Below are 27,628 nucleotides of genomic sequence, written 5' to 3'. Positions count from 1 at the left end.
GTCACATGTCAGGTAATATTTTGTCAGGAGAGTCAAGTAAACGTATTGTTGTGTAATTACCAATTATAATAACCAAAATAGTAACCCTGCTAGAAAATAATGCTTTCCTTTCCTGCATTTGTGGTCAAAAGTATATATAACTTACCAAAAAATTTTCAAATGATGAGAGAACGTGAAAGGGAAGCCTAGAATATATAAAATTACATTACAAAATCATTTACACTGATACAGAGAGCATTTTTATTGACAATGGGATTTCGATGACTGCGATATAGGGTGGTGTGAGCAGGTGAGGAAGGGTTCTTTCAATGAGGGATGTCAGGCCGGATTTCGTTAGGAGGTGCAAGGAAATGTATCATTGTACATAACATGATTACATAACCAGACTATTGTATAATGTGTGCATCCAAAACCTACCTTTATTGGCAAATACCAATGATCATTTTATTAGTGGTTGATTGCTTGAATGATTCTTTTACTTGGCCTCAGCCGAAACATTGAGGGAAAAAATATTGTCAAAAAGTTTATTATTTGTCATTACTTCAGATACCTTACCAGAAAAAGGGAATAATGGATATGGTTGAAAACTGGATCCATCCCTCTCTTATAACTCATCATTATCACAGCTTTCAAAAACAGGCACAAGTTTTGGAATTTTTAAAAACATTGGAAAAATGCTGAATTAGAAAAGGGGATTGAAAATCAAAGAGATGCTTCATTAATATAAATTATTATTTTCTTCAATATGTCATTTCCCAGGTCATGGATATACCTTTATGATTTTTGGTCGTTTTGCTTTCATACGACATTTATTGTGATGCGACCCATTTCCACCTTAATGTGAGGGGTGGTGACCTTAGTCTTTTAGCACTGATTTTGCATCACTAAAAGAGATGTTTAATATGGAAGCAATAGAATCAAGAGAATAAAAAAATAACTTACATTATCAGGAGTGAGTGGGATATCAAAGGATTCATTGGCCTTGATCCATCATTGATAACATCACAGCCATCCCTGTACTTATCTTTTGGCATTAGGTAAAATTTGCCATACCAATACCACCATTATACTAGAGACTGTAATTTCATGTCTCTTTGTCCTCTTCCATATTTGTATTGCTCTACATGTTATGCAACCACACTAGTTCATTTTATAAGGGCCAATTACACTGGTGTTTGAGTTTACTAATTTCCTGATTATTGGTTTCAAAGAGCTTTTTGGGAATCAGTTTTAAAATAGTTCCATCGAAGTATTTGCAAAAATAGAATGACTGATATTACCAATTTGAGATATAAGCATTGTATATCATTAAATCTTGGATATTAATTTTTTCATACCATCCATGGTAACCCTGCCTTGGACTACAACCTTGATGTGGTGGAAGGGCTTGTGCATTCCGATGACCCCTAGAGCTGTGCTGGCAGGAGTAATAATAATTGCTCCTGGCAGGGTCACCCATGCCAGATAGGTCGAAGGTTAGGAGCCAGACGAAAGGCAGTCCACGCAGCGTCTGTTCCTCATTGAGGCGGCTGCAAAGGCGTCTGACCCCAGTGGGGCGGCCATTGAGTGATGGTGTCATGTTAAAAACACTATTGAGGAAGGCAATGGGAAACCACCTCAATTACCATTTCCAAGACATAATGACGGACACTTCAGAGAATATGAGTCCTGGCAACTACGGAGCTCAGCCCAATCAGCCATGTGTCGTGCCTGGCAGTAGGGGAGGCAAGGCTTCCGTGGTCACCATCCCACGAAACCCTTGCAGGGGAAAACCGACAAGAGCAGGACAGAATACCAAGGAGAAGAAGACCAAACTAGTTAGAATAGGAACGTGGAATGTTAAGATAATGTTGAGGACAGGAAAATTAGAGAATATTAAGCGAGAGATGGAAAGGGGAAATATAAATATTTTAGGTCTATGTGAGGTGAGATGGAAGGATAGCGGGGATTACTGGAGTGATAGTTATAGAATAGCATACAGCGGCAGGGACAAGAGCCAACGAGGGATAGCCATGACATTAAATAAAGAGGTAGGAAGAATTGTATTCAACACAGAACAGGCAACAGATAGAATATCACTAGTAGAGATAAAACCAGAACCGACGAGCTTGGTTATTGTTCAGGTATACATACCACTGAGCAACCATACGGAGGAAGTGGTCGATAGGATGTACGATCAGTTAGAGGACTTTAGCTTTAGTTTGTCAGTCAGCCAAGGGGTTGCAAGCATTGCTGAGTGAATGGAAATTCAGTGCAAAAGGTATGGGATGAGAATTAATATTAATAAAATGAAGGTTTTGCGATTTTCTAGAAAGAAAAGGCAAAGCTAAATATAAAATAGGAGGGCAAAAACTAGAGCAGGTAGAACAGTTGACGTATCTCGGAAATGTTTTGGACCAACACGGTCAAAGTAGTAGGGACGTAAGGAGAAGAATTACGCTGGGCATAGAGGCTATCACAAGGAGGAGGTAGTTGATGAGAGGGACGTTAAGTAGGGATATTAGGAAAAGACTTAAAAACTTTAATATTGAGCGTAGCTATGTACGGCGCGGAAACGTGGTCATTGAAGCAGGAGGATAGATGTAGACTGGAGGCTTTTGAAATGTGGGTGTGGAGAAGAATGGAGTAGGTGAAATGGACACAGAAGAAAAGAAATGAGGAAGTACTTGGCGAAGAGAGGGGTTTGTTGGGAGAAATTCTATGGAGGCAGGAAAAGTGAATGAAGGGCGTATAGACTGGCAGTGGGATGTTGAAGACTGTAATTGAGGGTAGAATATTATGCAAAAGAGGAAAGGGAAGGAACAGGATAGGGATGTTGGACAGGATGAAGAGAGGAAGCAAGTACTCAGAGATGAAGAGGGACCTGATGTAGGCTAGGTTGCTGGATTGTATTTTGTTAGGAATCGCAAAATATTTATTTGGTAGTTGTGTCCATCCAAAAACCTACCTTAAACGGTAGATTACCTTATAATAGTAATCCATGGTAATCGACCTTTTTCATGCTTTTTTACTGCACTAGGCTTTCTTTGTCTTATTCCAATGGTGCACTTTGACTTTAAAAGATAAGTGATAAAACAAATTTGGGTGAAATCCTTTAATGCCAGCTTCTTAAACTTGCATAGATATTCTTATCACTCCCTCTGAATCATCCATTTCCTTTATCACTTCCCTGTTCTTGAGCGAGTAGGTATAGTTATTTTTGTTCTCATACAACCATCTTCTTATGCCTTTTCTTCAGGGACATTAAAATTTACACAAAAAATCCCAGAATATGTCTGATCATAAGTATGCAAAATAGTTTGATCACTAGCAGAATAAGAGCTAAACACAAAGTGAAGTAGCAGGTGGGCAATAATTCTGGGAATTCTACTCTTTTCACTCATTACAAGGAAATTCACTAGTTAAGCAAGATTCCACTGTAATCATATAAGATTTTTATAGCAAAAACTGTCATTCTGTGTGAGATGGTCATGAAGTTATCTCTCCTGGTTAGTGAAAACTGACATGTGAATGCATATAATTTAAAATTACACCTGACGACCTCTGTATTATTTGATACCTGGTACTTCTATCACTGTACATCATCTATGCTATTATTATTATGTGGAATAATCCTGTATATACAGCTGTCTGGCAAATCATCAAATGGGAAAAATAACAATTTATTATTAACTTCACATTGTTTTTTCTATTTGCAAAGGATACAACTAGGTACCTTAAATGATGAGTGGGTTGTCCTCTGGGTTTTATTAATGATGAATCACCTTAAATTTGGAAATAAAATTTTGATATTGAAGTAAATCATCCTGCAGAGGCAGCCACTTTTGCCATGCTTTTATTTCTACATATTAACATCATATAATGTAAATTAAAGGTTTCAATGAATAATTTGTTTTTACAAGACCCTGATTTGGTCTTCCCTGGGTGAATCTTAAATAAGAACTTCTTGTAGAGCCAAATAATAATACAGTACCAAGAACAAATCTCGATAAACATAACAGTTTCAGTTTTAACTTTGTGGAATTCCTTCATTTTGAGGGTAAAAAAGAAACTTTTCACTTCCACAATAAAGTTTTAATATTTCACGAGTGCCAATATGTTGACAATATCTTTCGTGTTTAGACTGGATCCGAAAGGCAATTAGGCAATTTTTTGAATCTGTTAAATTCTTTAGATGTACTGGACTGCAACGCCATCTGCATTGGACAGACAGGGAGGACATTAGATAGTAGTAGTTTTTAGGGGAGGCGACCGACAGATAAGGTCATTTGCGCCATAGGGGATGGACAGGAAAGGATTAAGGGTGGAGAGAAACCCGGCGTCGGCATTAGCCTACTCTTTACGAAAGGCGCCAAGGGGTCCGCAGCTTAATGTCCTATCCGACAGACGCCGTACTCACTCAAAGTGCCGTCCACAAAGAACCTCAAGTAGGGATCGAGATACCTCTGAAAAATATTCAATACCACCGGGATTTGAACCCTGCGCCCTCAGGGTGGGAAGCCAGTACGTAAGCCCCCGCACCATCTCGATCCCCAGGACATTAGATATCAGGATCAAAGAACACCATTCATGCTTCACAAAGAAAGACAACAAATCCCAATTTGCCAAACACCTCTTAGATAAAAATCACACCAGTAACTTCACAGCAGACATTCTTCACACTGAAATGAAAGGACACAGGGTGAATGCTTTGGAAGAGTAGGAACTTTGCCAATCCCTTCAGTCTGACAGGTTTGAGGTGGTCAATGAAACATACCTCTCCTGTTCCCCCCTCCTTAAATTCTTAAATGACTCCAATATTTTTCTGCACCAACCCCATCCCCACCAAGGCAGTGATGATCATCGACTGTCCCTTAATAAAGGTCGAACCATTGTAGACAAACACCCCCCCCTAATTAGATGTAAAACACAATGTGTTGGTTTTTTTCCACCGCTATTTCTAAGATCGGTGGAGTGTTAGATTGTGTTCTTCATTTAATTAATATAAACTTTCACAAAATTGAGCCAGTAACCTTCCAATACATACCCTCTCCCTCTCCTAGACCACTAATAGGTTGCTGCCCCTAAACTCAACTTACCCCATCTCCTCTCCGTTACTCCCCTCTTGGAGCCAGACTATATAAGTTAAAAAAATGTTGATGTATGTTACCTGATGATTGATGCTCAGCATCGAAACCATGGTCGTGAAATATTAAATCTTTTGTGTAGAAGTGTAGTTTCTTTTTTACTCTCAAAAGAGCAAATCTCCTATAATTCCAACCTTTGGATTGATTACTCTGATGATGATGAATTACACATTAAGAAAGACATTGTAATTTTTTTTATTCCTTAAAAATAATATACAACATCAAATTAAACAATAAAAAATCTTTCCAAATTAAAAACAATAGTGCAACTTCTGAAGGTATAAAAAAAAAATCAGGCATTGTGGCAACTTGTTAAGGCACTTTTCATATTATTCATAGCTTACACAGATTACAGTATTTGACAATAGTCTACAATTACATGTAAATAAAAACAAAACTATTATGTTCATCAAAAATTAAATTGACTAGGTAACGGCTTTTTTTTTTTGATGGTACAATTATGTTTTTGGGCTCAATCTTCATCAGAGATGAACATGTCCTCGGTTAGGTCCAGTAGAGCTGCTGCTTGATTCAGTTTGGCTATGGCCACAGCTTCTGATGCCATGCTTCCAATCATTTGCCCAATGGCACTAGCTCCCTCTGCAGGAGGCAAATCATTTAGTGGCTCCCTGGAACTTGGGAGCACCCATGATGGAATGCTGGAAGGCGTTTGCTCGCCATCATTTGTGGAAGATGACGATGATGGGAATTCGACCGTATTTTTTACCGACAAAACTTTCCATAGGTCTTCCTCCCTAGTACATGTAGCACTTCGTGTTTTTTCTCTCACCTTTTTCTCCCTTTCTTCCCATTCAAGCGCTTTAAATTTGATGACCGACTTCAGTTCCTCGAGTACTAACCGTGAGCTCTCGTCATTTTTCCTTAAGGCTGACCCCTCATCAACATCATTTGCCGACATTTCATTCGTGCCCTCCCCAATCACCTCAAACACTTCATCGATTGGGTCCCTGCAAAGTTGCACTTCGTCACGTACATCAAGGAAGCTACTGTGCTCCTCACTAGCAGGCAAAGTGACAGAGCATTTTTCATTCCTGCTGCTCCTCTGAATCAGCAGAATATATGCCTTTTCTAAGGACACATTAAATACTTCGGCATGGAACTTGATCTTATGGTGCAAGTACATCCAAGGTTCTGCCACAGTGAACGGGTCATTATGCTCTAAATATTGCTCCATAACTCTTACTGTCCTCATGGCTTCTTCTAGGTGCCCCCTGGCACTCTGGCAATATGAATAAAAAGTATTGTCGGCAATTTTTTCTCCATCTGGTCTAATATTGCACTGAACTGTTTGGCAATAAAGGGTCTTGTGAAAGACTAGGGAAACCTTTAATTCTTGGATACAATCAATGAGAATTTCAAGCAATTCATCTCTGAGGGAAATCCTCAGTGTGTCATCCTCAGATGACAACAGGTCCACCAGCAGTCGTTTAACCAGTTCCCCTTCCTTAAAAAAAAACTTTTTTATCGCAACCTGCAAATTAATAAAAAAGTAAAATTTTTAATATACAGGGTGCAGCAACATAACTTCCTTTTTACAATGCAAACTTGTACAACCAATGTTACTTTTAAGTAAAATTATGCTGTTTTCAAAATATATATAAATAAAAATACTTTAATTATTACATAGACAGTGGATTTATTTGGCTATTGCCTTGGCTTGCCACCTCCACACATAAATTTAATTCACAAACATTATTGCAACCATTCATGATAAATTAAAGTTCTTATAATCTGGAAATGTTTTTGCCTGTACAATATCTGTCTGCTCCACATTTATGGCATTTGATTTGGCACAAGGGTCGTCCCGGAAACTAGTATCCATTCGTGCTATATGGAACTCTTGCGACAATTTTGCCGTCATTTCAAAAAAGTTTTATTTATCAACATAATTACCTTAAAAAGTAATACATTTCACCCAGTGGTGCTCCAGTTCCATTATTCCATCTCAGTAGTGTTCTTCTGGAAGTGCTACAAAGTACGTACTCGTCTAGAGCCAAAATCACTTCTTGTTTGAGTAAAAAACATTGGCCAGTGAGGAAACTTTTGAGTTTGCAGAAGAGGTGGAAGTCCGAGGGAGCCACTTTCAGGGAAATGAGGGTGTGGTCCAGCACTTAATTGTACAAATCCCTCAATTTTTCCATCGTCAAGACACTTGTGTTTGGGTGCACCATCCTGATAGAAAATGGTTTCTTTCCGATGCCAGCCAGATTTGCTTACATGAATTTTTTTGTCATTTTGTTAGAAGAATACTCCCCAGTTTTCCCCAACCTTTTTCAAGATAGTCAGTCAACAAAATTCCTTGCGCAACCCTAGAAACCAACATCATGACCTTTGCGGCCAATGGCACCATATTTGCCTTCTTAAGAGCTGAAGAACCTGCCTATTCACTGCATGGAATGTTGTTTCGATTCTGATGCATAATGTTGAATCCATGTTTCATCCATTGTCAATTGTTGATACAGATAATCAATCTTGTTTTTCATCAAGCACGCCAAGCACTGTTTGGAAAGGGTCAATTGAATGCATTTTTGATTCAGAGTGATCACGAGCGATACTAAAAGCTATGTCATGTGGATTGACTCATGCAAAATGTAGCAATTTTTTTGAAATCACTACACTACTAACAATTTCACATACATTCTTACAATGACCTTCCAAAATCATATTGTGCACATTTTCAATGATTTCCGTAGTGGTTGCACTTTTTGGGCATCCTTCACGTGGACGATCATCTTATTAGCTTTCAAGGCCATGTTTTAACTTGGCTGCTCATTGCTTCATGGTGGAAATTAAAGGAGAAAAGTCCCCACACATTTACAATCCTTGCAAGAAATTCCTTCATCCTGCGACGGTCTTCACTAATGAGGGCATTGGTTTTGTCGACGTTTTCATCAGTTCTTGATGTTGAAGGGTAGCCTGAACGGGGCTGGTCTTCAATTGACATTTCACCATTTTTAAAATGTGTAAGCCACTCATAGACTCTGGTTTTGCTTAGGGAAGCTTCCCCAAAAAACAGTCTTGAGCATTACAGTAGTTTCCGCAGCCGATTTCCCCAACAGGAAACAAAATTTCACTGCAGCGCGTTGCTCTTAATAATCCGCCATCATGTTTTTTGCCGAAATGAAAAAACTTGTTTCACTGAAACAGCTCTCACGGACGGACCGATCTAGTCACAGCAACGGCCAATAAAATGTTTCATATGAGTATATTTTTTCCTGAGACCAAACGGCCCTTACTTTATGAGCATGCCTCGTACAATAGCCAATGGTTTAAAGCCTGTTCCATTAAGTGAAATAGATAACAAAAAGTGACAAAATAAATATAGAAAATATTAAATGAAAAAGAAAATACATACCCTTAAGGTTGCTAAAGATGGAACTTCAGCCTTTTCAGCGCCAGACTCATCAATATCAGGATACCTCAGGGAGGGGTGATCGAGATTGAAAGGCAATGGATGATGCTGTCTCTGTAGCTGCAACTCACGGCTAAGAGCCAAGGCTAGCCTTTAAATGAAAACCAAAAAATTATTGATAATCTTCATAGGAAAGACAAATTTTAACCAATATTATTGACTGCATCTCCAAATAATTGCTTTCATCATTCAGACATGAGAAAATAAAATTCCCATAATAAAAAACAACAACCTTTGCTTTCTCATTACACCACCCACTCTGATAACCAGAAAGGATCTTTAAATAACATACCAGTAAAAAAATTCAAGTTGAGCATAAGTTGATATGGTTCACATATTATGACAATCAATGCAAATACATTTTACATAAGAATACCAGAAATAAAAAGAATGTAAGCAGTTAAAAAGTGAAGAGCACCTCATACAAGGTGTGATAAAAAAAAAGACAAACTAATTTTATAACTTGTTTATTTTGACGGATACAGCTTAATTGAACTTGTCGCCCACAAAGTACATGCCTTGGCTGACGACACACCTTTGCCAACATTTCTTCCAGCACTTGAACCCTGCCTGTTAAGCCGCCTTAGGGATCCTCTTCAGGTCTGCTGTACAATTAGTTTTAATGCCCGCAATAGAGTCGAATCGGTGCCCTTTCAAGGTTGATTTTAACTTTGGAAACAAAAAAGTCTGATGGAGCCACGTCTGGAGGGTACGGTGGCTGTGGGATCACGGAAGTTCCAGTTCTGGCAAAAAACTCTGCCACAATCAGTGCCGTATGAGCCTAGTTATCGTGGTGAAAACACCACGCATTGTTTCTCCTTTTGTCCGGTCTCTATTGGCTCACTGTGACCCTCAGCCTCTTCATAACCTTTAAGTAGAAATCTTTGTTGATGGTTTTGTCCTTGAGGGATGTATTTGTAATGAATCAGCCCCAGCCAATCGAAGAAACACACCAGCATGACCTTCACATTGGACCGCAACATGCGAGCTTTCTTTGATCACGGAGAATGAGGACCTTTCCACTGAGAAGACTGGGCCTTTATCTCAACATCATAACCGTAAACCCATGTGTTGTCACCGGTTACGATGGTTTTAATTAACTCTGGGTTGGCATTGGCTCGATCCAGAAGTTTCTGAGAAATATCCACACATTTTTGTCTCTGTTCATCAGTCGGCACCCGCAGAATGAATTTTGATACGTGCGTCATGCCAATAATGTCTGTCAAAATTGTCTGACAGGAGCCTAACTAATGCTCACGTCCTCAGCTATCTCCCTAAAAGTTAAACGGCAATTTACCCACACCAAATCATTCGCCAATGTGACATGGTTGGAGTCTGTCGAAGTGAAAGGCCACCACATTCGCGAATCTTCATCTGTTGAGGTTCTGCCTGATTTCAAACGACTGTACCATTCAAAATACTAGCTTTGACTCATGGCTTCATTAACAAAGACTTGCTGAATCATTCCAAATGTCTCCTTTTTCCAAGTTTGAAACAAAATTTCATGCACACACGCTGTTCCTCTAGCTCCTTCATTGCTGCCATTGCATGCAGTGACGAACAGGTTAAGACACGTACCAATGCTGCTGCCTAATGACTCGACATAAACAAACACAAAACCTCTCACTTGGTTGTCACATGTGTTGCTAGATGGAGCACTGTCTCTCGTCTTGATCCATTGAACAGTTTGCGTAAAATAAAATCAATCCGGTCTTTTTTTGATCACACCTTGTATTTATGTAAAAATTTTAACATTATTTTATTTAAACTTTACCTCTAGTTATATCTCAATGAGTTGATTTCAACATCACCAAATAGAAGCTAATGTTTCACCATTTCTGGAGTTGACAATGACACCTATAGTGAGGAAGTATTTATGGAGATATAACAATTTAAGTGATACCTTAAAGAAACTTGAAGATGAGGACTTGAGTGATGGATTTTTAAATATGAACCATATTTTCCAACTATAATGTAGACCTAATATAAATGTCACTGATGTTTTCTAACAAAAATTTGATACTTTTTATCGTCATACAAAAAACACCTCATTTAAAAATTTCCTGCTCACACAACCTTATTCCTCCTACACACCTGTAGAGATGTCACATTATCGTAGCAACAAAAACTGACAAGTGAACTTCCCCGAAAAGATTTTCCTAAATTTCACTGTATCTACTTCTAAGTTTAATTTCCAAAGAAACTGCGGGAGATGCCGTAACAGTAACTTTTAACGGAGTCATCCGCTAATATGTATTTCAATGCAAAAATTTCAGAGTGTAAAAATCATTCACCTTGACCAGGATTCGAACCTGGATCTCTCAATGTCTGGTCGAGTGCTTTACCCAGTTAAGCTATCCAGGTGTCCTCTTAGAGTTTAAGAGGATGCCTTGATAGCTTAACTGGCTTAAGCACTTGCCCAGACATTGAGAGATCCGGGTTTGAATCCCGGTCAAGGTGAATGATTTTTACACACTGAAATTGTTGCATCTAAGTTTAAACATTCTCAGATCAACAATGTAGTCATTCATCAGAATTTATTCATTTTCACTAATCCAAACACTTGTGAAAAATAATAAGTATGGGACATAGAAGAGAAGTATACTAAAAAAGTAGAACGTCAAAGTAACATGCTAAAAAATGTGAAATTAGTTTTATTGAGTGTTTTAGACAAATTTCTGCCTTGGCTCCCAAAATATAATTGGTAAAAGACAATTAACCATTATAATACATGGGCAACTCCAAATCAAATTGGCAAGAATTGATCTCGCAAATTTTCATTCTTTTGCATTGTACATCATAATTAGCTTTAAAGAGAACTATGATTTATAAATGTAGCAAATATGTTAATTTTTGCAAAATTCACAGTATTTCTGTATTTAAACTGTGGATTTTTCAAGTATTGTTGAAATAGATATTGATCCTACTTTCTACTATGTCATATCACAAGCATTTTCCTCCATTTGGTGAGTATATTGCTCAGAAGAGTTTGCACTTTTTGAAACAGTCCTGGAACGATTAATCCTGAATGCTCATAAGCTCCTAAGTCAAATTTTTAGAAAGTTCTGAGAGATAAATGAGCACACTTGTAGTTGTGGTGAAAAAATCACTCCCAGCTCCTCTAAAGTTTGGGCGGTTTTCACCAGATTCCCTCTCTTAGGTGACTCATAACCCCCAGGTAGATTGACTGTCTGGCCTTCAGGCATATATTTGTGATGCACAACCCCCTTTGTATCGAAAAAAAGTCAACAACACCTTGATATTTAAGCAAACTTGTCGTGCTCTTTTCGAGCAGGGGATGATTCCATAATCCATTGTGAAGATTCCACTTTTGTTTCCAAGTCATATGCATAAACCCATGACCCATTAGCTGTTATGATCCTGGAAAAGAAGGTTTTATCCTCTTCAGCTTGATCAAACAATTCCTGACAAGACTTAAATCAATGTTGTTTCCGGTGTGCTGTCATCAGGCAAGGCAGGAATTTGGTAGCACTTGATGCATCCTCAATTTTTCAGTCAGGATTTCATAGCACAACCCAATCGAGATGACACACTCCTCTGCAATTACCCTGACAGTCAAACGTCAATTTGCAGGAATGAAATCGTTCACTTTCTCGATGTGGAGGTCATCAAACAATAATAATGGTTTTACGGAAAGCTCGTCTTCCACTGATTGCTTCCCCTTTTCTGAGCAGGGTAAACCACACATAATACAAGGTATGATTCATTGCATTCTCACTATAAGGCTCGGTAATCAACTCATCTGATTTTTTGCCGCACTGCATGAACACCCCTTCACTTAAACAGCTGTAGCTAATCAACAAAGTGGTTGAAGGGGGTTATACAGGAAGTTTCTGCAGACACAGCACCTTTGATTGGAGTAGTAGTATTTAGGGGAGGCGACCGACAGCTGAGGTGATTTGCGCCATTGGGGATGGACATGAAAGGATTAAGGGTGAAGAGAAACCCAGCGTCAGCATTAGCCTACTCTTAACGAAAGGCGCCAAGGGGTCCGCAGCTTAACGTCCCCTTCGACGGATGGCACACTCACTCGAAGTGCCCTCCAAAAATCACCTCAAGTAGGGATCAAGATACGTCTGAAAAATATTCAACACCGCCGGGATTTGAACCCGGGCCCTCTGGGTGAGAAGCCAGTACATTAGCCACCACACCATATTGATCCCCACCTTTGATTGGATTACGAAAAATAACCAACTGGAGGTGCCCTATTCATAAAGTTAGGGAATCTTTTGAACAGCCCTCCTAACCTATCCATATTGGTAGTCCATATTTTGAAACTCGTGCCATTCAAAATAAACTTTGAAATTTTCTAAAGTCCCTTAACCCCTCAGCGCGGTTCTAAGTACATGATATGTCGCAGTTGGTAAGCCATATCCGTGGATCAACGTATGCCAAACACCCCGATCCACTCCCTCGGTTTTGAATTTTTTTCTGCGGCGCCATTGAATTTTTTTAATATATATGGTTTTCCCAGGCCTCATAGATAATGAGTCTTGCTAATTGTTCTGTTTCATCCACATGAAAAGGCACTCTATAAGGAAGATAAATCTATGAAGTCCATCGTTATGAGATAAGCGAGTTCTTTGCATTGACACTTTGTCCTCAGGCTCTGTTCGTCTTTATTGCTTGATATGATTTCCCTATCTAATTTCTCTGGAACCATTTGTACATCATTCTTCCTGTCTGTTTCGTCATAACAGCAGGGCAACAGCATAACATGGCAAAAGGCCTCGGCATTGTCCATAGCCTCAGTTGTTAGATTCCTTTCTTCAGAAAGAGAAGTAAAAAAGCTTTGTACATAATGCCTGTAATGGATTCCATGACGGATAAGCTTTTTTTGAGTGAAGATAATATAGAGAATTTAGTTGAACACCTGGACGGAGAAAGAGAAGTGAGTATTGGATGTGACAGTGAAAGTTCAAGTAAAGAAGATTGGTTGAGAGGCACTTCGTTGAAAAGATACAGCTGACCGAGAAGAAGTCCAGGCCTCAAAGAAGATGTCCGGTGTGCTCTACACGAGGTAAAAAGAGGGATACAGTGTACTGGTGCCCTGACTGCAATGCAGGCCTATATTCAGGGGATGGTTTCAAATTATATCACACAAAACTAAACGTTTAGACTGGAGGTTTGAAACTTAAAGGCAAATGAAAAAGTGAAAACATAAGTAAAATTTAGACTAAATAGAATAAGCAATTTAACATTAAGTATTTTTTTAATTTTAGAATAAACATTTTAAAAGATATAAATTAATTTCAACAATGCTGCAACAGGGAGAGATTTAAAAAAAATTAAATACCGCGAGTGGGGCTCTCAATCGTTTAAATACATATTCTTGCTTCAGGGGTTAATTAAATGGATTAGATCATAACCATTATATTTTTTGACTATGACCTTTTCACAATACCTACCACTGAATATAATGCATACAATTCTGTACTACTGCACACATTCTATGCAAATGTATGTATTGTATTACATTGTATAGGTGAGACTTTGTACACATAAATTTAAAAAAATTGTACAATGCATTAACATTGTATACAATTTTTGCATAAGATATACACATAACTTTGAACTCTAATGAATTCTAAGGGTTGTGGGGTTGCAATATACCTTTGAAAAATAAACATCTTACATTGGCTCCCTGTTAACCCTGTTTATTTAGAACTGACCTAGGATATCAACAGAGCATGCCAAGATATGCATACGTATCTGTTTTTATTTTTCCACAAATGTAAAACTCCAATGAAACATTGCTACAAAGCAGAAACATAAGTTGTGAATTGAAAGTAGTACTTTTATTTCATTGTAATGCAATAAAAACTTGAACTAGACAGCATAGAAGTGGCGTCTCATGAATGCCAATAATCATATTTAGCCTTGATGGAAGGTAGGTTGTGTGTTACAAATTCTTGCCATGACCACATGGATTGTGATGCAATTGTGAACCTCAATTCCCCCTCAGCAGCACCTCTCAAAAATATTAATGTATTATTCAGCAGCAAATTATTTACTACTTTATCTTCTGAATGATTTTGATATTATATAACAAATAATGGATTTGCTCACCTTCACCATTCTAATAACAGTCAAATTGGAATGTAATACAGATCCAGAGGTAAAGGCCCTGCAGGCTGTTACGCTGTTGCTGGTCAGGAATGCATTAAAGCATAGTTCCCTTAAAATTGCTAATTCCTAAATTAAAACACAATTAAAATTACCTTGATGTGGTTTGGAATATCGCCACGCGCACACCAGGCAAACTTCTCTGAGCGAGGTTTGATAACTCAGTCAAATCTTCTCTTTCGAGCCGCCAAGCAGATGCACATGCCTGCATATTTCTGAAAGCAAAAATTACTCTTAATACCCTAAATAATAGTCCGCCAAATTCCATTATTTTTACTAAAAGATACTATATATCCTAGATGCCATGCTCGCTTTTTGATCATGGATTTTTTTCTGAAAATGGCCAACTTCATTCTGTACTGTTTTATTCTATAAAGAGGTCCTGCATTGGAGCACATTGATGGACACACACAAGGTGAGATGAAATCAAAATCAAGTGTAAATGGCAGATAATAAATATTTCTTTAATATTCATTTATTGAAATTATTCTCTCATTCCTTTTTCTTCTCATTTTTCTTTCCTATATGCTCCTCTGGCATTGCTCTCACATTATGTCAAAAACAACCAGTTACAAAAGCATTCCATGTACCCCAAAACGCTTGCATCCACCCTCAAATGATTGTATACACACATGGGCAAGTGCCCCCCCTCAGAAATGCCATTTCGTCAGCTAATTAAAAGCCTCCCACTGGCTATTATCATTTTTGGACCATTTGTATATGATACTTTGCTGGTTGCCCTGCTATGATACTGGCTGCCCTGGTTGCATTGTGGTAACATCCTTGGTCCTCTAACCCAAGGGTCGCGGGTTCAATTCCCACCTGGGTAGGATTTTCTTCCTATTTGGTGTTTGTTATTGTCTCCATTGCCATTATCTTTAATAGCCCGATGTTAAGGCCAAAAAGTGCTATTTTCAGACTAATGGTAGAATAAAATAACTTTCATACATAAGACACTTACAGTTATTAATAAAACTCTAGACCCCAAAATAAGCACACTCAGCAGTGGTGAGACTCTGACCCCCTCTTTTGAAATCAGAGCAGGAGGAGCCACCATCTAGTATCATTAAACTCCAACTGATGGAGTGACTCTGATGCCTCTAGTTTAAAAGAGTTATCCATATCTGCTGGCTAAATAATGTTTTGCCATAATTTGCAATAAAAGAATTACCCATTACCTTAAATTTGAGCCTTAGAAAAAATTCTTTTGTACTTTACTCCTATGCTCTGCACAATGGAATGTGATTTGTATCATCTTTATTGGAATTGGAATAAGTTCCTTCTAACTTTAATTGGAGTGCTATTACTTGAATTACTCCACCTAATTCACTGTACCTAGTAAAATGATAACAAATAACCGTCTATTAAAATTGAATGATGGATTTTAATGATTGGCTTTTTTCTGGTATTACTTCTACCAGAGAGGGAAGTTGGACCCAATTACTTGAACTGCAATTTATCTAAAGCACAAAAAAATACCACAAATGTTTACAGTTAATTATTGCAGAGGTGACTGAAAATTTTAAGAATGACAGCTTTATCAAACCAAATTATTCTTTGCAACATAAACAGCAGAACTCATGCATAGGATACCATTGTATTTCATACATTACACCATTATATTTCCTCACATAAATGCAATTAATAAAATATACTGGGTAGTGCATGCATGCAAAAACACTAAAGCATGAAATCTACAAGAATTACAATATTCCTAAAATTTAAGAAATGTTGGGCAGCCACCTCCTAATCAGATAGATGTGGTATAGCTCAAAAACAGGATGTGAAATAAGAGAAACATCATGAAGATTCTTCCAATGGAAAACTAGAGACTGCAGCTGAAGGAATTTCAACACATGACACATAAAAATATAATAGATAAAAGTTTTAGAGGATGAAAATGTTTTCGCCTCATAGGGCCTGCAGTTCTTAAGCTTTCCTTTTATGGCATAAGACAAGGAATGGACTTAGTAACTGACGAAAATAGCAAATTACTCAGGTCTATTAAGAGTTTTTCCTTGTGCCTATGCAGGCCTAGACAGTGAAATCATTGCCTCTCCCTTTATTCTAAAATATTCTGTTTCTCTCTTAAATCTCTTTTCCTCCAAGGTGGAATGGAATCGGCCTATGCCTCAATAAGGAGAATGAGCCTGAGTAATAAAAATGTTGTTACGGTACCTATATACATGGAATACTGACAAAAAGATCAGGTTAGGAATGACGTTTCATCAATTTTTCATGCAAGATATAAGAAATGGAGAGAGAGAAAATTAAATCCTTAATCCATATCATGATCCCAGCGAAAAACTCAATTCTCCCTTATTTTAATGAGAAAAATAAAATCGAGCTTCACAGAAAGTTACATCCATTTTCAAAGTTTTTTCAAATCTCCTGCTCTTTATATGGTTTTGCAGGGTCGTCAGTGTCACACATAGCAAATGGTCAAAACAAGAAAAATCGGTGTGTTGATTTTGGCAAAAATCTAATCATTTTATCAATCCTTAATAAGAATATTTAAACATAAAATGTCATGCCATTCAAATTAATAGTTTTTTAGTTGCTGCCCCCATAAAAAATTCAAGCATACACCTTCCAGAAAACAGCTCAGGAGACCTCAAAACATGTATTTAGATTGGAATCCCAAGTCAAATTTTTTCACAAATACAATGCTCAAAAACTGCATACAAATTGAAACTAAAAATTTTTCTTTTCTGAATAAGCATAAAAATCCTGTAAATGAGCAGTTTGCATTTCACATAATGAGTAGTTTTATGCATAGTAATTTTCAATTAATAATGATTTTAAAATTGAATGGTCAAATAACTGTCAACAAATTTAGACTGTCTTAAACACAAGGAATTACTTTATAAAAGATACAAGACATTTCATCCCCTGGCAAACATAAAATAGGGGTTCACTGTATTTGATTACCATTGATCAAATGAAGGAGCTTCAGTTCCTGTAGGACCACAAAAACACCCAATTCTGACTTTTCCATACATCACTCAATGAATATAAGGTTGATTATTTAATTTTCAACAGAGGTCACTATTTTTGCCAAAGAAGATTTAACAGATATAGGACACAATATTTATAAAATATTATAAAATGTCTTCTACTTACATATTATAACCTTTCGCTATAAGCGCTTGCTCATTAACTATGCGTGTCGCTCTCCTTAGATCTTGTTGAAAGAGCCTCCTGGCATCTAGATAACGTGCCAACTTGGTAAATTCTCCCAGAGCGGGAAAAACTGATATCCAACGCACTAGTAATGCGGCTGTAGGTATAACAGCAACCATACTAGCTTTGAAGCTGCTTTGTCCAATGACACCAACAGCTATTGCTGGTATCACAGCTAGTAATGACTCCCCTATAATTTTCTTCATCACTGACCTATATTAATTAAATATAAAAATATCAAATACAAAATTAAGTTTTAGTTTCCATCTGTGCATATTCCTATGAGATAACCAAAATTATAGGATTAGATGGAGGGTATATTTGCTTAGAATATACATAGATCTTTTACTTCTAAAAATTCCAATATGGGATGCAAATAAATTGATGCACACAAAATCGCTAACGAAAAATTCAAGCTCACTTATGTTGAGCCACAAACAGGCATATGAGGGTGATCTGAAAAGTTTTAGGCCTGATGATGAAAATCACTTTGCATTTTCCTTTAAATTTTATTTGTCAACATTATCAGCTTTACTATTAATACATTCCATCCAGCAATGTCCCAGTGTCTAATCTTATCTCTGCAGTGTTCTTCTGCAAGTGCTGCAAAGTACGTGTCTACAGCCGCAATCGCTTCTGGTTTGAGTAAAAAACATTGGCAGTGAGGACATTTCTGAGTTTTCAGAAAAGGTGCAAGTCCAAGAGAACCATCTTCGGGGAAATGGGTGTATGGTCCAGCACTTAATAGTACAAATCCCTCAATTTTCCCATCGTCAAGACACTTTTGTGGTTGGGTGCACCGTCCTGATGCAAAACAGTTCCTTTCCTCTGCAAGTCAGATTTTCTTTCATGAATTTTTGTGTCATTTCATTAGAAGGGTAGAAGAGCACTCCCCAGTCACTGTTCAACCTTTCTCAGGAGAGACAATCAACTAAATTCCTTCTGCAACCCTAAAACCCAGCACCATGACCTTTCCAGCCGATGGCACGTTCTTTGCCCCTTTTGGAGCTGAAGAACTAGCCTCTATTCACTGCATGGATTGTTTTGATCATGGTGTGTAATGTTCAACCCATGTTTTATCCATTGTCAATTATTGATGCAGAAAATCATTCTTGTTCTTCAAAAGGTGTGCCAAACACTCTTTGGAAAGTGTCATCCAAATTTGTTTTTGATTCACAGTAATCATCAGCAGAACCAAACTTTAGCAAAGCTATGTCACATGGCAACTTTTTTTTGGATAAGTTAAAAAGGCCATTTTCAAAGTTACCCATCAAAATCTCAGCCTAGATTGAGGAAAGAGAGAGTCCCATCATGAAATCATTATATAGTTTCTTGAACATAAATTCTTTCACCACAAGTTGGAATATGTGGGACAGATGTAGGATGATCCTTGTTTATACCATTGTTCATCAGAATGTTTTCAGTTAATATTAATCGTTGCACAGTGGGAATACTTGGAAACAGTTTTTTAATACTGAAGGAAACTGAAAATAGTGTTAAAACTGCTCATATTTAACTTTTGTTTATTATTTTCATACTTCAGTTTTCAATGCACAGATTGAATTGCATCTATGCTGTGCTTTCAATTTTGTATCCTCAATGGAATGCAATGGAAATAATATCCGTTGCATATAATGCAGAAAATATTCTCCTACACTCCTCTTCTTGCTATTTTCCCTAACATATTACCTTCTGGTATAGGTTTTACTGCTTCATCATGACGCATATGGTGAGCAATAACTTTGTTTTATGATATACTTCCAGATGTGATGATCTTTTCTGATTCTACCAAGAACCTCTTCATTACTAACCTTATCAATTCATTGCTTTTTCAACATTTTTACTACAACACCACATTTTGAATGAGTATCGTATTATCTTTTCTCCAGCCCCTATTGTCCTATACTCCACTGACTGCTTGCTTCTGTTTCCTTGTATTCCATCTCACTTACTTTTCCTTCATGCAACGATATTAATTCTTTTTGAATCATTTGAAACAGTTGAAGTCAGCAAGTATAAATCCAATAGGCAATTTGCTAACATTTTTCATCAGCACTATGCACTAACATTTCAACATGTCTCCTGGTATACCATTTACTTATGCCATGTGGTAGCTTTCAGAATCATGTAGGAATTAAAATAATGATAAAGCACATCAACACCATTGTTACAATTCCAGACAGCAATAGTTTCATGCAACGTGTTTAAATATCTATGTCACCAGGCCATCCAATATAAGGTCAAATTTGTGCATGCTGTTGTTTTCTTCCTTCATGCAATGCATTGGCAGCCATGGAAATAAAAGGTTATCAAGTATTTCAGTGGCAATCATCTTGACAGCTAATGTTGAATAGACACTTCTGAAGGAAGGGATTGTTTTGTTTATTATTACCTTCCATTAAAACCTTATTACTTAAAGCTATAGCGAAAACAGTTGGGAACATCATAAAAAATCCAAACGCTGGTTTTCAGATGATTGCAATTCCAATGGGTTTGAAGTGGGAATAGTTTCAACTGACAGCACACTTTTTACATTTACTCATTCTGTAATTATAACCTTATAATCGTGACGGCTTCTCCTTACAAAACATGTACAAGCTATATAAGATTTTGTTTCTTTTATGGTTCTTGTATGGTTAAGATTTAAATGATTGAACAAAATATATTTTCATAGGCAACAAAAATTATTTAAAAATAAACCAAGCAAAACATAGTTCCTAAAATTTGGCAAAAATAACTACATGCAATAAAAGAGAAGCACAGAATAATAATAAATAAGACCATGAGAAAACATGGCTTATCAATTCGTATAATTAGGTGATAAAAACTCTTCATCAATGCTCACCAGGATATATTAACATGCCTTAACTCCCCTTGCAATCCTCTTTCTTCCAAAATTTGGGAGATATCTTCTTCCTCGATGATACCAGCCTCAACGATTTTTTGGATACATGCAAGCTTGATTTTTTTCACCTAAAATTAAATTAGAAGAGCAGAGTTAATCAATTTCACATTTTTCAAACAAGAATATTTTAGGTATAACACTCAATTACACATGCCCTCACACATAATTGCATCAATAAACAATTTAGAAACCACTGCATTCCCATTCTGACCTACAGATAATTCAAATTATTTGCCAGTCAATAACTCTATTTTAAACGGAAAAACACAAATGAATCACAGAAGGTATATGGATGGGATTAAAAATATCCATTTTTTTAACACAACCATTTGAATGAAAAAAACACTCATTTGCCACCATATGCACACTCGATAAAATATCATCATACATTCATCCATTGGAGTAAGGGTGATAGATTAAACCAGGGATAAGGATTCAGAGTGATAGTTGCAACACAACCAGTTAATCCAGTAAATTAAGAAGTGGTGCTTTCCCAGCACATCAAGCGTAAATTTTCCTTTTGGGTCTTCCTCCAGGTCATAAATCTCCATTCTGGTTGGTGTTTTAATGCTCGACTTGCGTATCAAAATATTGACCAGGATGGACGTTTGACTAGAAGGAGAACTCATAAGGATTTCTACTGGCAATTCAATATTTGAAAATAATTAAAAGAGAAATAGTATACATATCAACTAATACGATTAACTAATCACATTATAGTAGCTTTAGGAAGAACTCTGATGACACACCTGAAAACAAAAAATAAGAATATAGCATCCATTAATTTCCAATGTTTACAACTGCTGAACAAACCATCTTGAAGTGTGGCAAATACTAAATTTCATTTCAGTTTGATTAAATGACCAAGTAGGCATTTGGCAATTTTAATTTATGAGCCACCAAGAAAATGAATTCCACCGTCAACATAACTGCTTGTACTGAAAACTTTCTGACCTCAACATGAGGATGGCAACACTCTTCAGCAAAAGTTTTTGGGGGTGCATTTGTGCATGTGTTAAAAGGTATTCACCAAATTTTCAGTCATGTTCGACACTCAGTTATTGTTTGACAATCATTTGGGTGAGTTGTTGTAAGGGTTCAAGTGAAAATGGAAAAATTTTAGTATCAAGCGGTCATTAAATATTTTTTTGAAAGGCAATACTCCAATGCATATAAGAGACAAGTTGGACATTGTGTATGGGAGGCAATGGCATCCAAAATGTTCACCAAATGGCACTGGAAGACCGTCACATTAAGATTAGAGAGATAGCAGAGACTATGGGTGTATCGAAAGTTTTTAATATAATGACTGAAGAATTGGACATATGTAAGCTATCTACAATTTGGGTGCCACATTTGCTCACTTTGGACTAAATATGCATTCAAATGAACATTCTCAAGACCCTGTTTGAGTGGTTTAAGTGAAGTGAGTACAGATGAAACTTGGATCAACCACAACACTCCAGAGAGGAGAGAAGGGTCAAAGCAGTGTCCTGCATAGGGTGAACCTGCTTAAAGAAAGGCAAAGACAGTTCCATCGGCCAAGAAGGTGATGGTAACTGTTTCTTGGGATAGTCACAGAATGGTGTCAATCGATTATCTTCAAAATGGCAAAACAATAATAATAAAATATTACGCATCATTACTTGAAAAGCAGAAGACAGAAATTGCAAAAAATGATCGCATTTGAAGAAGAATAAGAAAGTGCCTTGCCATCAGCACAATACACCTGTTCACACTTTGGTGGTCCCCTTGGCTAAAATTCATGAATTGCACTTCAAGTTGGTTGACCACTAACCATTAGTATTCACCCAACCTGGCCCCCAGTGACTTTTACTGTTTCCTAACCTTAGAGATTCTTTTGATAGATATTTGAATTGGATTAGGAGGTTATCATTGGTGTGTGGATGCACAAGGTTGCTACTTTGACGACTTTTGAGTGAATGTATGAATTCTGGCAATAATTTTCTTTTAAACGACTCAGTCCTACTACTTTTGGAACATACCTTGTATGTTGAAGAATAAGAATATCTCATTAATTTGTTTGGTCAGAATTGTTCGGACAACCAAAGTACAAGTACATTAACAGTAGCATTATAGTTGCATATGCCATCCTTATAGTCATACTGGTGAATGTGTCTCTCTACATTTCTTTCCTAACATTAACAAGCATTATATAGAACACTTTTTCATGATAAAATGGGTAAGGTAATTCAGAGCATAATTAAATTCTCTGCTAAAGCGCAAAATAGTATCAGAAGAAATGAATAATAACCATATTCTATGAAACTAAACTACATTACTTAAAGGCATGACCATGCATTAGCAAAAGCATATGCCAAATCACAGAGCAAAATAGGTTTATTTAACTCATGGTAAGTATGGAATGGGTCAAGTATGTGGGAGAGGTATCACCTTTCACCAGTAAGGAATAACTTTCATGAATACTGACTGGTCCTCCCAACACAGGAGAAAGCAAAGTAAACTTATAGCATATCCTTAAAGACCATCTGTGTATGGTGAGGAACCACATCCTGCCCAGGGTGACTCTATTTGGAACGTGTATGGCAGACCTAGACAGGGACTTAAATGAAAATCCCTAGCATTTTAAGACAGCATATACCAGTAGCTGCATGGCCAAAGACAGTAACAGATGGCAATTGCTAGGCACATCTGTACCCATCTTATTTATAGATGGGTACAGATGTATAGGTTCTATTATTATTTTAGGTATTCTTAGGCATGGCCAGTACATTTTGATATTTCTTAATGCAATCCTTGTATTCCTTCAGTAAGACTGGTTCATGATAATATTTGGCTTATGCAGCCATTTCTTTGAGACCTCTTGATTGATGTCTAATTTCATCAGTCATTCAGTTGTTTTTTGAGGATTTTTCCACCCTCTGTAATATCTGCATTTTGATATTTTAGTACCCTGCAAGCCACTGCTAGGGTGTGCGGCAGGGGGGGAATACACACTAGAATTTTAACCTGAATATGTTCCTACCAAGGTCAGACAATATTATTCTATTCCCTTATTGATCATGGAAAACATGACATCTTAAATCTCTGTTCCACACTTAATCCCTCTAATTTTATTGACATGATCTCTCCTACAGACAATGTAAAATTAATAGAGAAATATAGTGTGAAAATCCTTTAAAAATTCTTTAAAGGTATTTATGATGGATGTGGCATTTTGTTGTGCAAAATTATAACAATTTATTATTGATATCAAATCACTTCTTGCACTTGAGGCAGACAAAATGTTGCAATTAGTCACCTGGAATTATGACACGGATTATGGGGAGAATTAAACATTCTGTCAAGTAAACAGTTCAATTTTGCCAGGAGAGCTTCAAATTTTTCACAAGGAGACCTATACCTTGATGCTATTAAAATGACAGCCTGATTATGATTCATGCACAACATACTTCTTTCAGATACTCTATTATGATATATTGTGCAGCTATACTGTTGGTACAATCATTGATTTTACAAAATACAAGGTTTGTACTAAAAAACTGAGACTGGTCTTTCAATGCACGAACTGCTACACAGATCACAATCAGTGAGGTGTCACTTTCTGGCCGCATTGTGAGAAGTGAAACACCAACTTGCTGGTGGCCCTATCTCAACTTGTCCATGCACAACAGCAATTCTTGTCTGAGCTGGCACATGCTTGATGTACAAATTCTTGTGTCGGTCAGAATGAAAGTGTTAGAGACGCGCAGCATGTGCATTGAATTTTGTTTTAACTTTGGGAAAAGTGTCACAAACTTATGCAATGATTCAAGAGGCATTTGGCAATGGATCTAAGAGCCAGGCACAGTGTTTTCATTGGTGCAATAGCTACCAGTCTGGAAAAACCTCTACCAATTAAGAACCAAGTAGTGGATAACCATCGATGCAAACAAAAATTGCCCATGTTATCAGTGTGAATAGTTTAGAGCATTCAAACCGTAGGTTAACCATCAGGGAGATTTGCCAATACAGCTGACATTGGCATTAGACTATGTTTCACGATTTTCACAGAAATTTTGGGCGTGCAGAGAGTCATGTCCAAATGTGCCACAAGTGCTAATGGATGAACAGAGGCAAAAACGTCTTGACATCAGCCAGGAACTGCTTGATGACAACCATAATTCCTTTAAACAATCTTGACAGGAGACAAAACCTGGCTTATGGTTATGATATAGAAACCAAATTCCAGTCATCACAGAGGAAAGGACCATCTTCTCCAGGGTCCAAAAAAGCTAAGATGTTACCATCAAATGCGAAGGTGATGTTGATAATTTTCAAGAAAGGGGATGAAACAATTGCCAACAATTATAGACCAGTAAGCATAACCTCAGTTGTTTACAAAATAATGGAAAAAAGAATCGCCGACTACATTCGGGAATGGTGGACAAGAGATAGATGGCTATTCAAACACCAACATGGGTTTAGAACAGTCTCTCCTTTTTTTTAACAGACCATATAGATTATTATTGACAGTAAGGAAATTCTCCTGATCTGGTGAACTAATTCTTAACATCAAAGGAGATCTGTTTAGGGATGAAATTAGGTGGATTAAATATGCAAATTTTGTCAATCAACTCAATTGTGTTTTTTGCTATATTTTTGAACAAATTTTGTGCTAGCTAGAATGACTGTTAGGAGCCAGACAAATGGCAGTCCACATATCTTTTCCTCAGTGAGGCAGCTGCAAAGGCATCTGAACCCAGAGGGGTGGCCTTAGAGTGATGGTGTCACGCTAAAACACCATTGAGGAAGGCAACAGGAAACCACCTCAATTATGATTCCCAAGATTGTATGATGGCCAATATAGAGAAAAAAATTCCTGGCAACTATGGGACTCAGCCCAATTGGCCGTGTACCTTGCCTGGCAGCGGGAGAGGCAAGGCTTCCTCGGTGGTCATCTAATGAAAGCCTTGCAAAGCAAACCGACAGCAGCAACACAGAAGATGAAGAAGAAGAAGACTGCATTAATTATAATAGCAACTTGGAATGTTAGGACAATGCTGAGGACTGGAGAATTAAGAAATATAAAGCAAGAGATGGAAAGAGGAAATATAGATAAATATAGTGGTCTATAGTGGTGTAATATAGGGAGTGTTATGACGTGCACTACGTTAAATGTATGTCAGTTTCATTCTGCATAGATAGAATACAGAGCAAACAGGTAGTTATTAAATGCTGTTCAAGAAATATTTGAAAATAGCGTGAAAATTTTAATGCAAATGAGGACTTGACTGGTTTCACACAAAGCAAGGTGCAAAAAAATTAGATATAATGTCACCAAAAACTTCAATGTTTCTATCAATAAGTGTATCATAGATGGAAGTATGTACGTGGCATGAGTAATGACAGGTTGTGTAAATATACTTCGAAAATATATTACTTCTAGTATTAAGCCCAAACAATATCAAGAGGGTTCAGTAGTTTCAGAGAAATAGGATTAAAAGCAATGCGTGCACAAGAAAACCTGCTATTTTGTAATGTCAGTGCAAGTGGCAATTGCATTACACAAACAAATCATGAATAATAAGGTGGGCATAACTTTATCAAGGCAGTGTTAGCTAAATATTATATATAATTGCATTGGTCGCATAGTTACAGATCAGTTGCATATATACGAGCACAATTAGGGCATACACACTTATGCTCAAACATGTTTACTGTACAACAGTGAAAAAAGGGATCCCATTATTAACCATGCTGGCCCATTAAAATACAGTGGTCCATTCAAATATGCATTCCACCGTAATAGAAAAGCAAAGAGTTATGCTTAAAAGAGACAGCATCATTTACACTGCAGCTATTTAGCAAATACAGTATTGAACAAAATTTTACACGGAGTTATGCAAAGTAGAAAAAACATGTTTACACTCTACAGAAGCTAATTTAAGTTTAGGTCTTTGGACCGTATCACATGAAACATGATTGGCAAACCTGAATGAATAATTAGAACTAAAAACGAGCACTATTACAATATTCAAAAACATTTTTTCTAAGTGACATACTCACCACACCGGGTGACCTCCATGTTTTGAACAGAGACGATAGCAAATTTCGAAAGCGCGAAACTTTGGATGTAAGCGGCTGAGGAACCTAAAGAGAATAAAAAAGCATGAGCTTCGAACTCACGAGGAAAAACTTGTACATAAAAGTAGCATTGACTTGAAATATTTATTACCTCAGGTTCCTCCTCTTCCACATATCCGTCCTCTATCTCTTCTTCTAAACCAAGGTCCTTGAGGTAGGCGGCAAGCGGCGTTCCCTACGAAAAAATAAAATGTCAAAACTGCAACCAAAATAATTAATTTCATCAATCAAGTTTATCATTTACCTCAATAATTACGCTATCTTCTTCCATTGTCACATTTATACCGTAAACATTTTTAAAAATAGTTCGAACCTTAATATTAAATTATTGTTAAATTAGCAACCACAAGAACACTATTTATGCGGTTTTTCATGCGCTTTCCCAGTGTGCTTGTGGATTTGAATAATTCTGCTGTCGTTTGTCGTAATCCGAGCTTCATTTGTTTTCAAAACTCGTATACTAGTTCTCAAAGCCTCCGCTACGTGAGAAAAATTGCGGTTTTTTCTGATACGTAAAAATCTGTGTATGGTACTGTATTTGCGTGTATGCATCCCAGTGTGTGTGTGTGTCAAGTTAGTTCAGGGGTAGAGTGTTGGCCTACTGACTACTATCCAGGGGTAGAGAGTTGGAGGGCTCCGGTTCAATTCCCAGGAAAGCGTCTGGGCACCATCAACTGAAACCGTTGCCACCAGGAAAATCGCCTAATTGCAACGTAATTGTAAAAT

At 37.2% G+C, this 27,628-nt stretch overlaps 1 protein-coding gene across 1 annotated transcript; it reads right to left on the bottom strand.

Moving 5' to 3' along the window:
- Positions 1-5,396: 5,396 nt before the first annotated feature.
- LOC139695602 (vezatin-like) lies at positions 5,397-27,301 on the bottom strand. Its single transcript, XM_071594402.1, has 8 exons — positions 27,147-27,301; positions 26,994-27,077; positions 26,825-26,908; positions 20,735-20,862; positions 17,830-18,102; positions 14,802-14,921; positions 8,503-8,650; positions 5,397-6,618 (listed from the first exon to the last, which is right to left on the bottom strand). The coding sequence occupies exons 1-8, from the start codon at positions 27,171-27,173 to the stop codon at positions 5,599-5,601; spliced, it is 1,884 nt and encodes a 627-aa protein (XP_071450503.1). The 5' UTR covers positions 27,174-27,301; the 3' UTR covers positions 5,397-5,598.
- Between the last annotated feature and the right edge of the window lie 327 nt (positions 27,302-27,628).

The sequence above is a fragment of the Hetaerina americana genome, unplaced genomic scaffold (genome assembly GCF_022747635.1).
Source record: "Hetaerina americana unplaced genomic scaffold, ioHetAmer1.1.p SCAF_60, whole genome shotgun sequence".
NCBI classification, from domain to species: Eukaryota; Metazoa; Arthropoda; class Insecta; order Odonata; family Calopterygidae; genus Hetaerina; species Hetaerina americana.
This window is presented reverse-complemented; position numbering and strand designations above follow the sequence as displayed.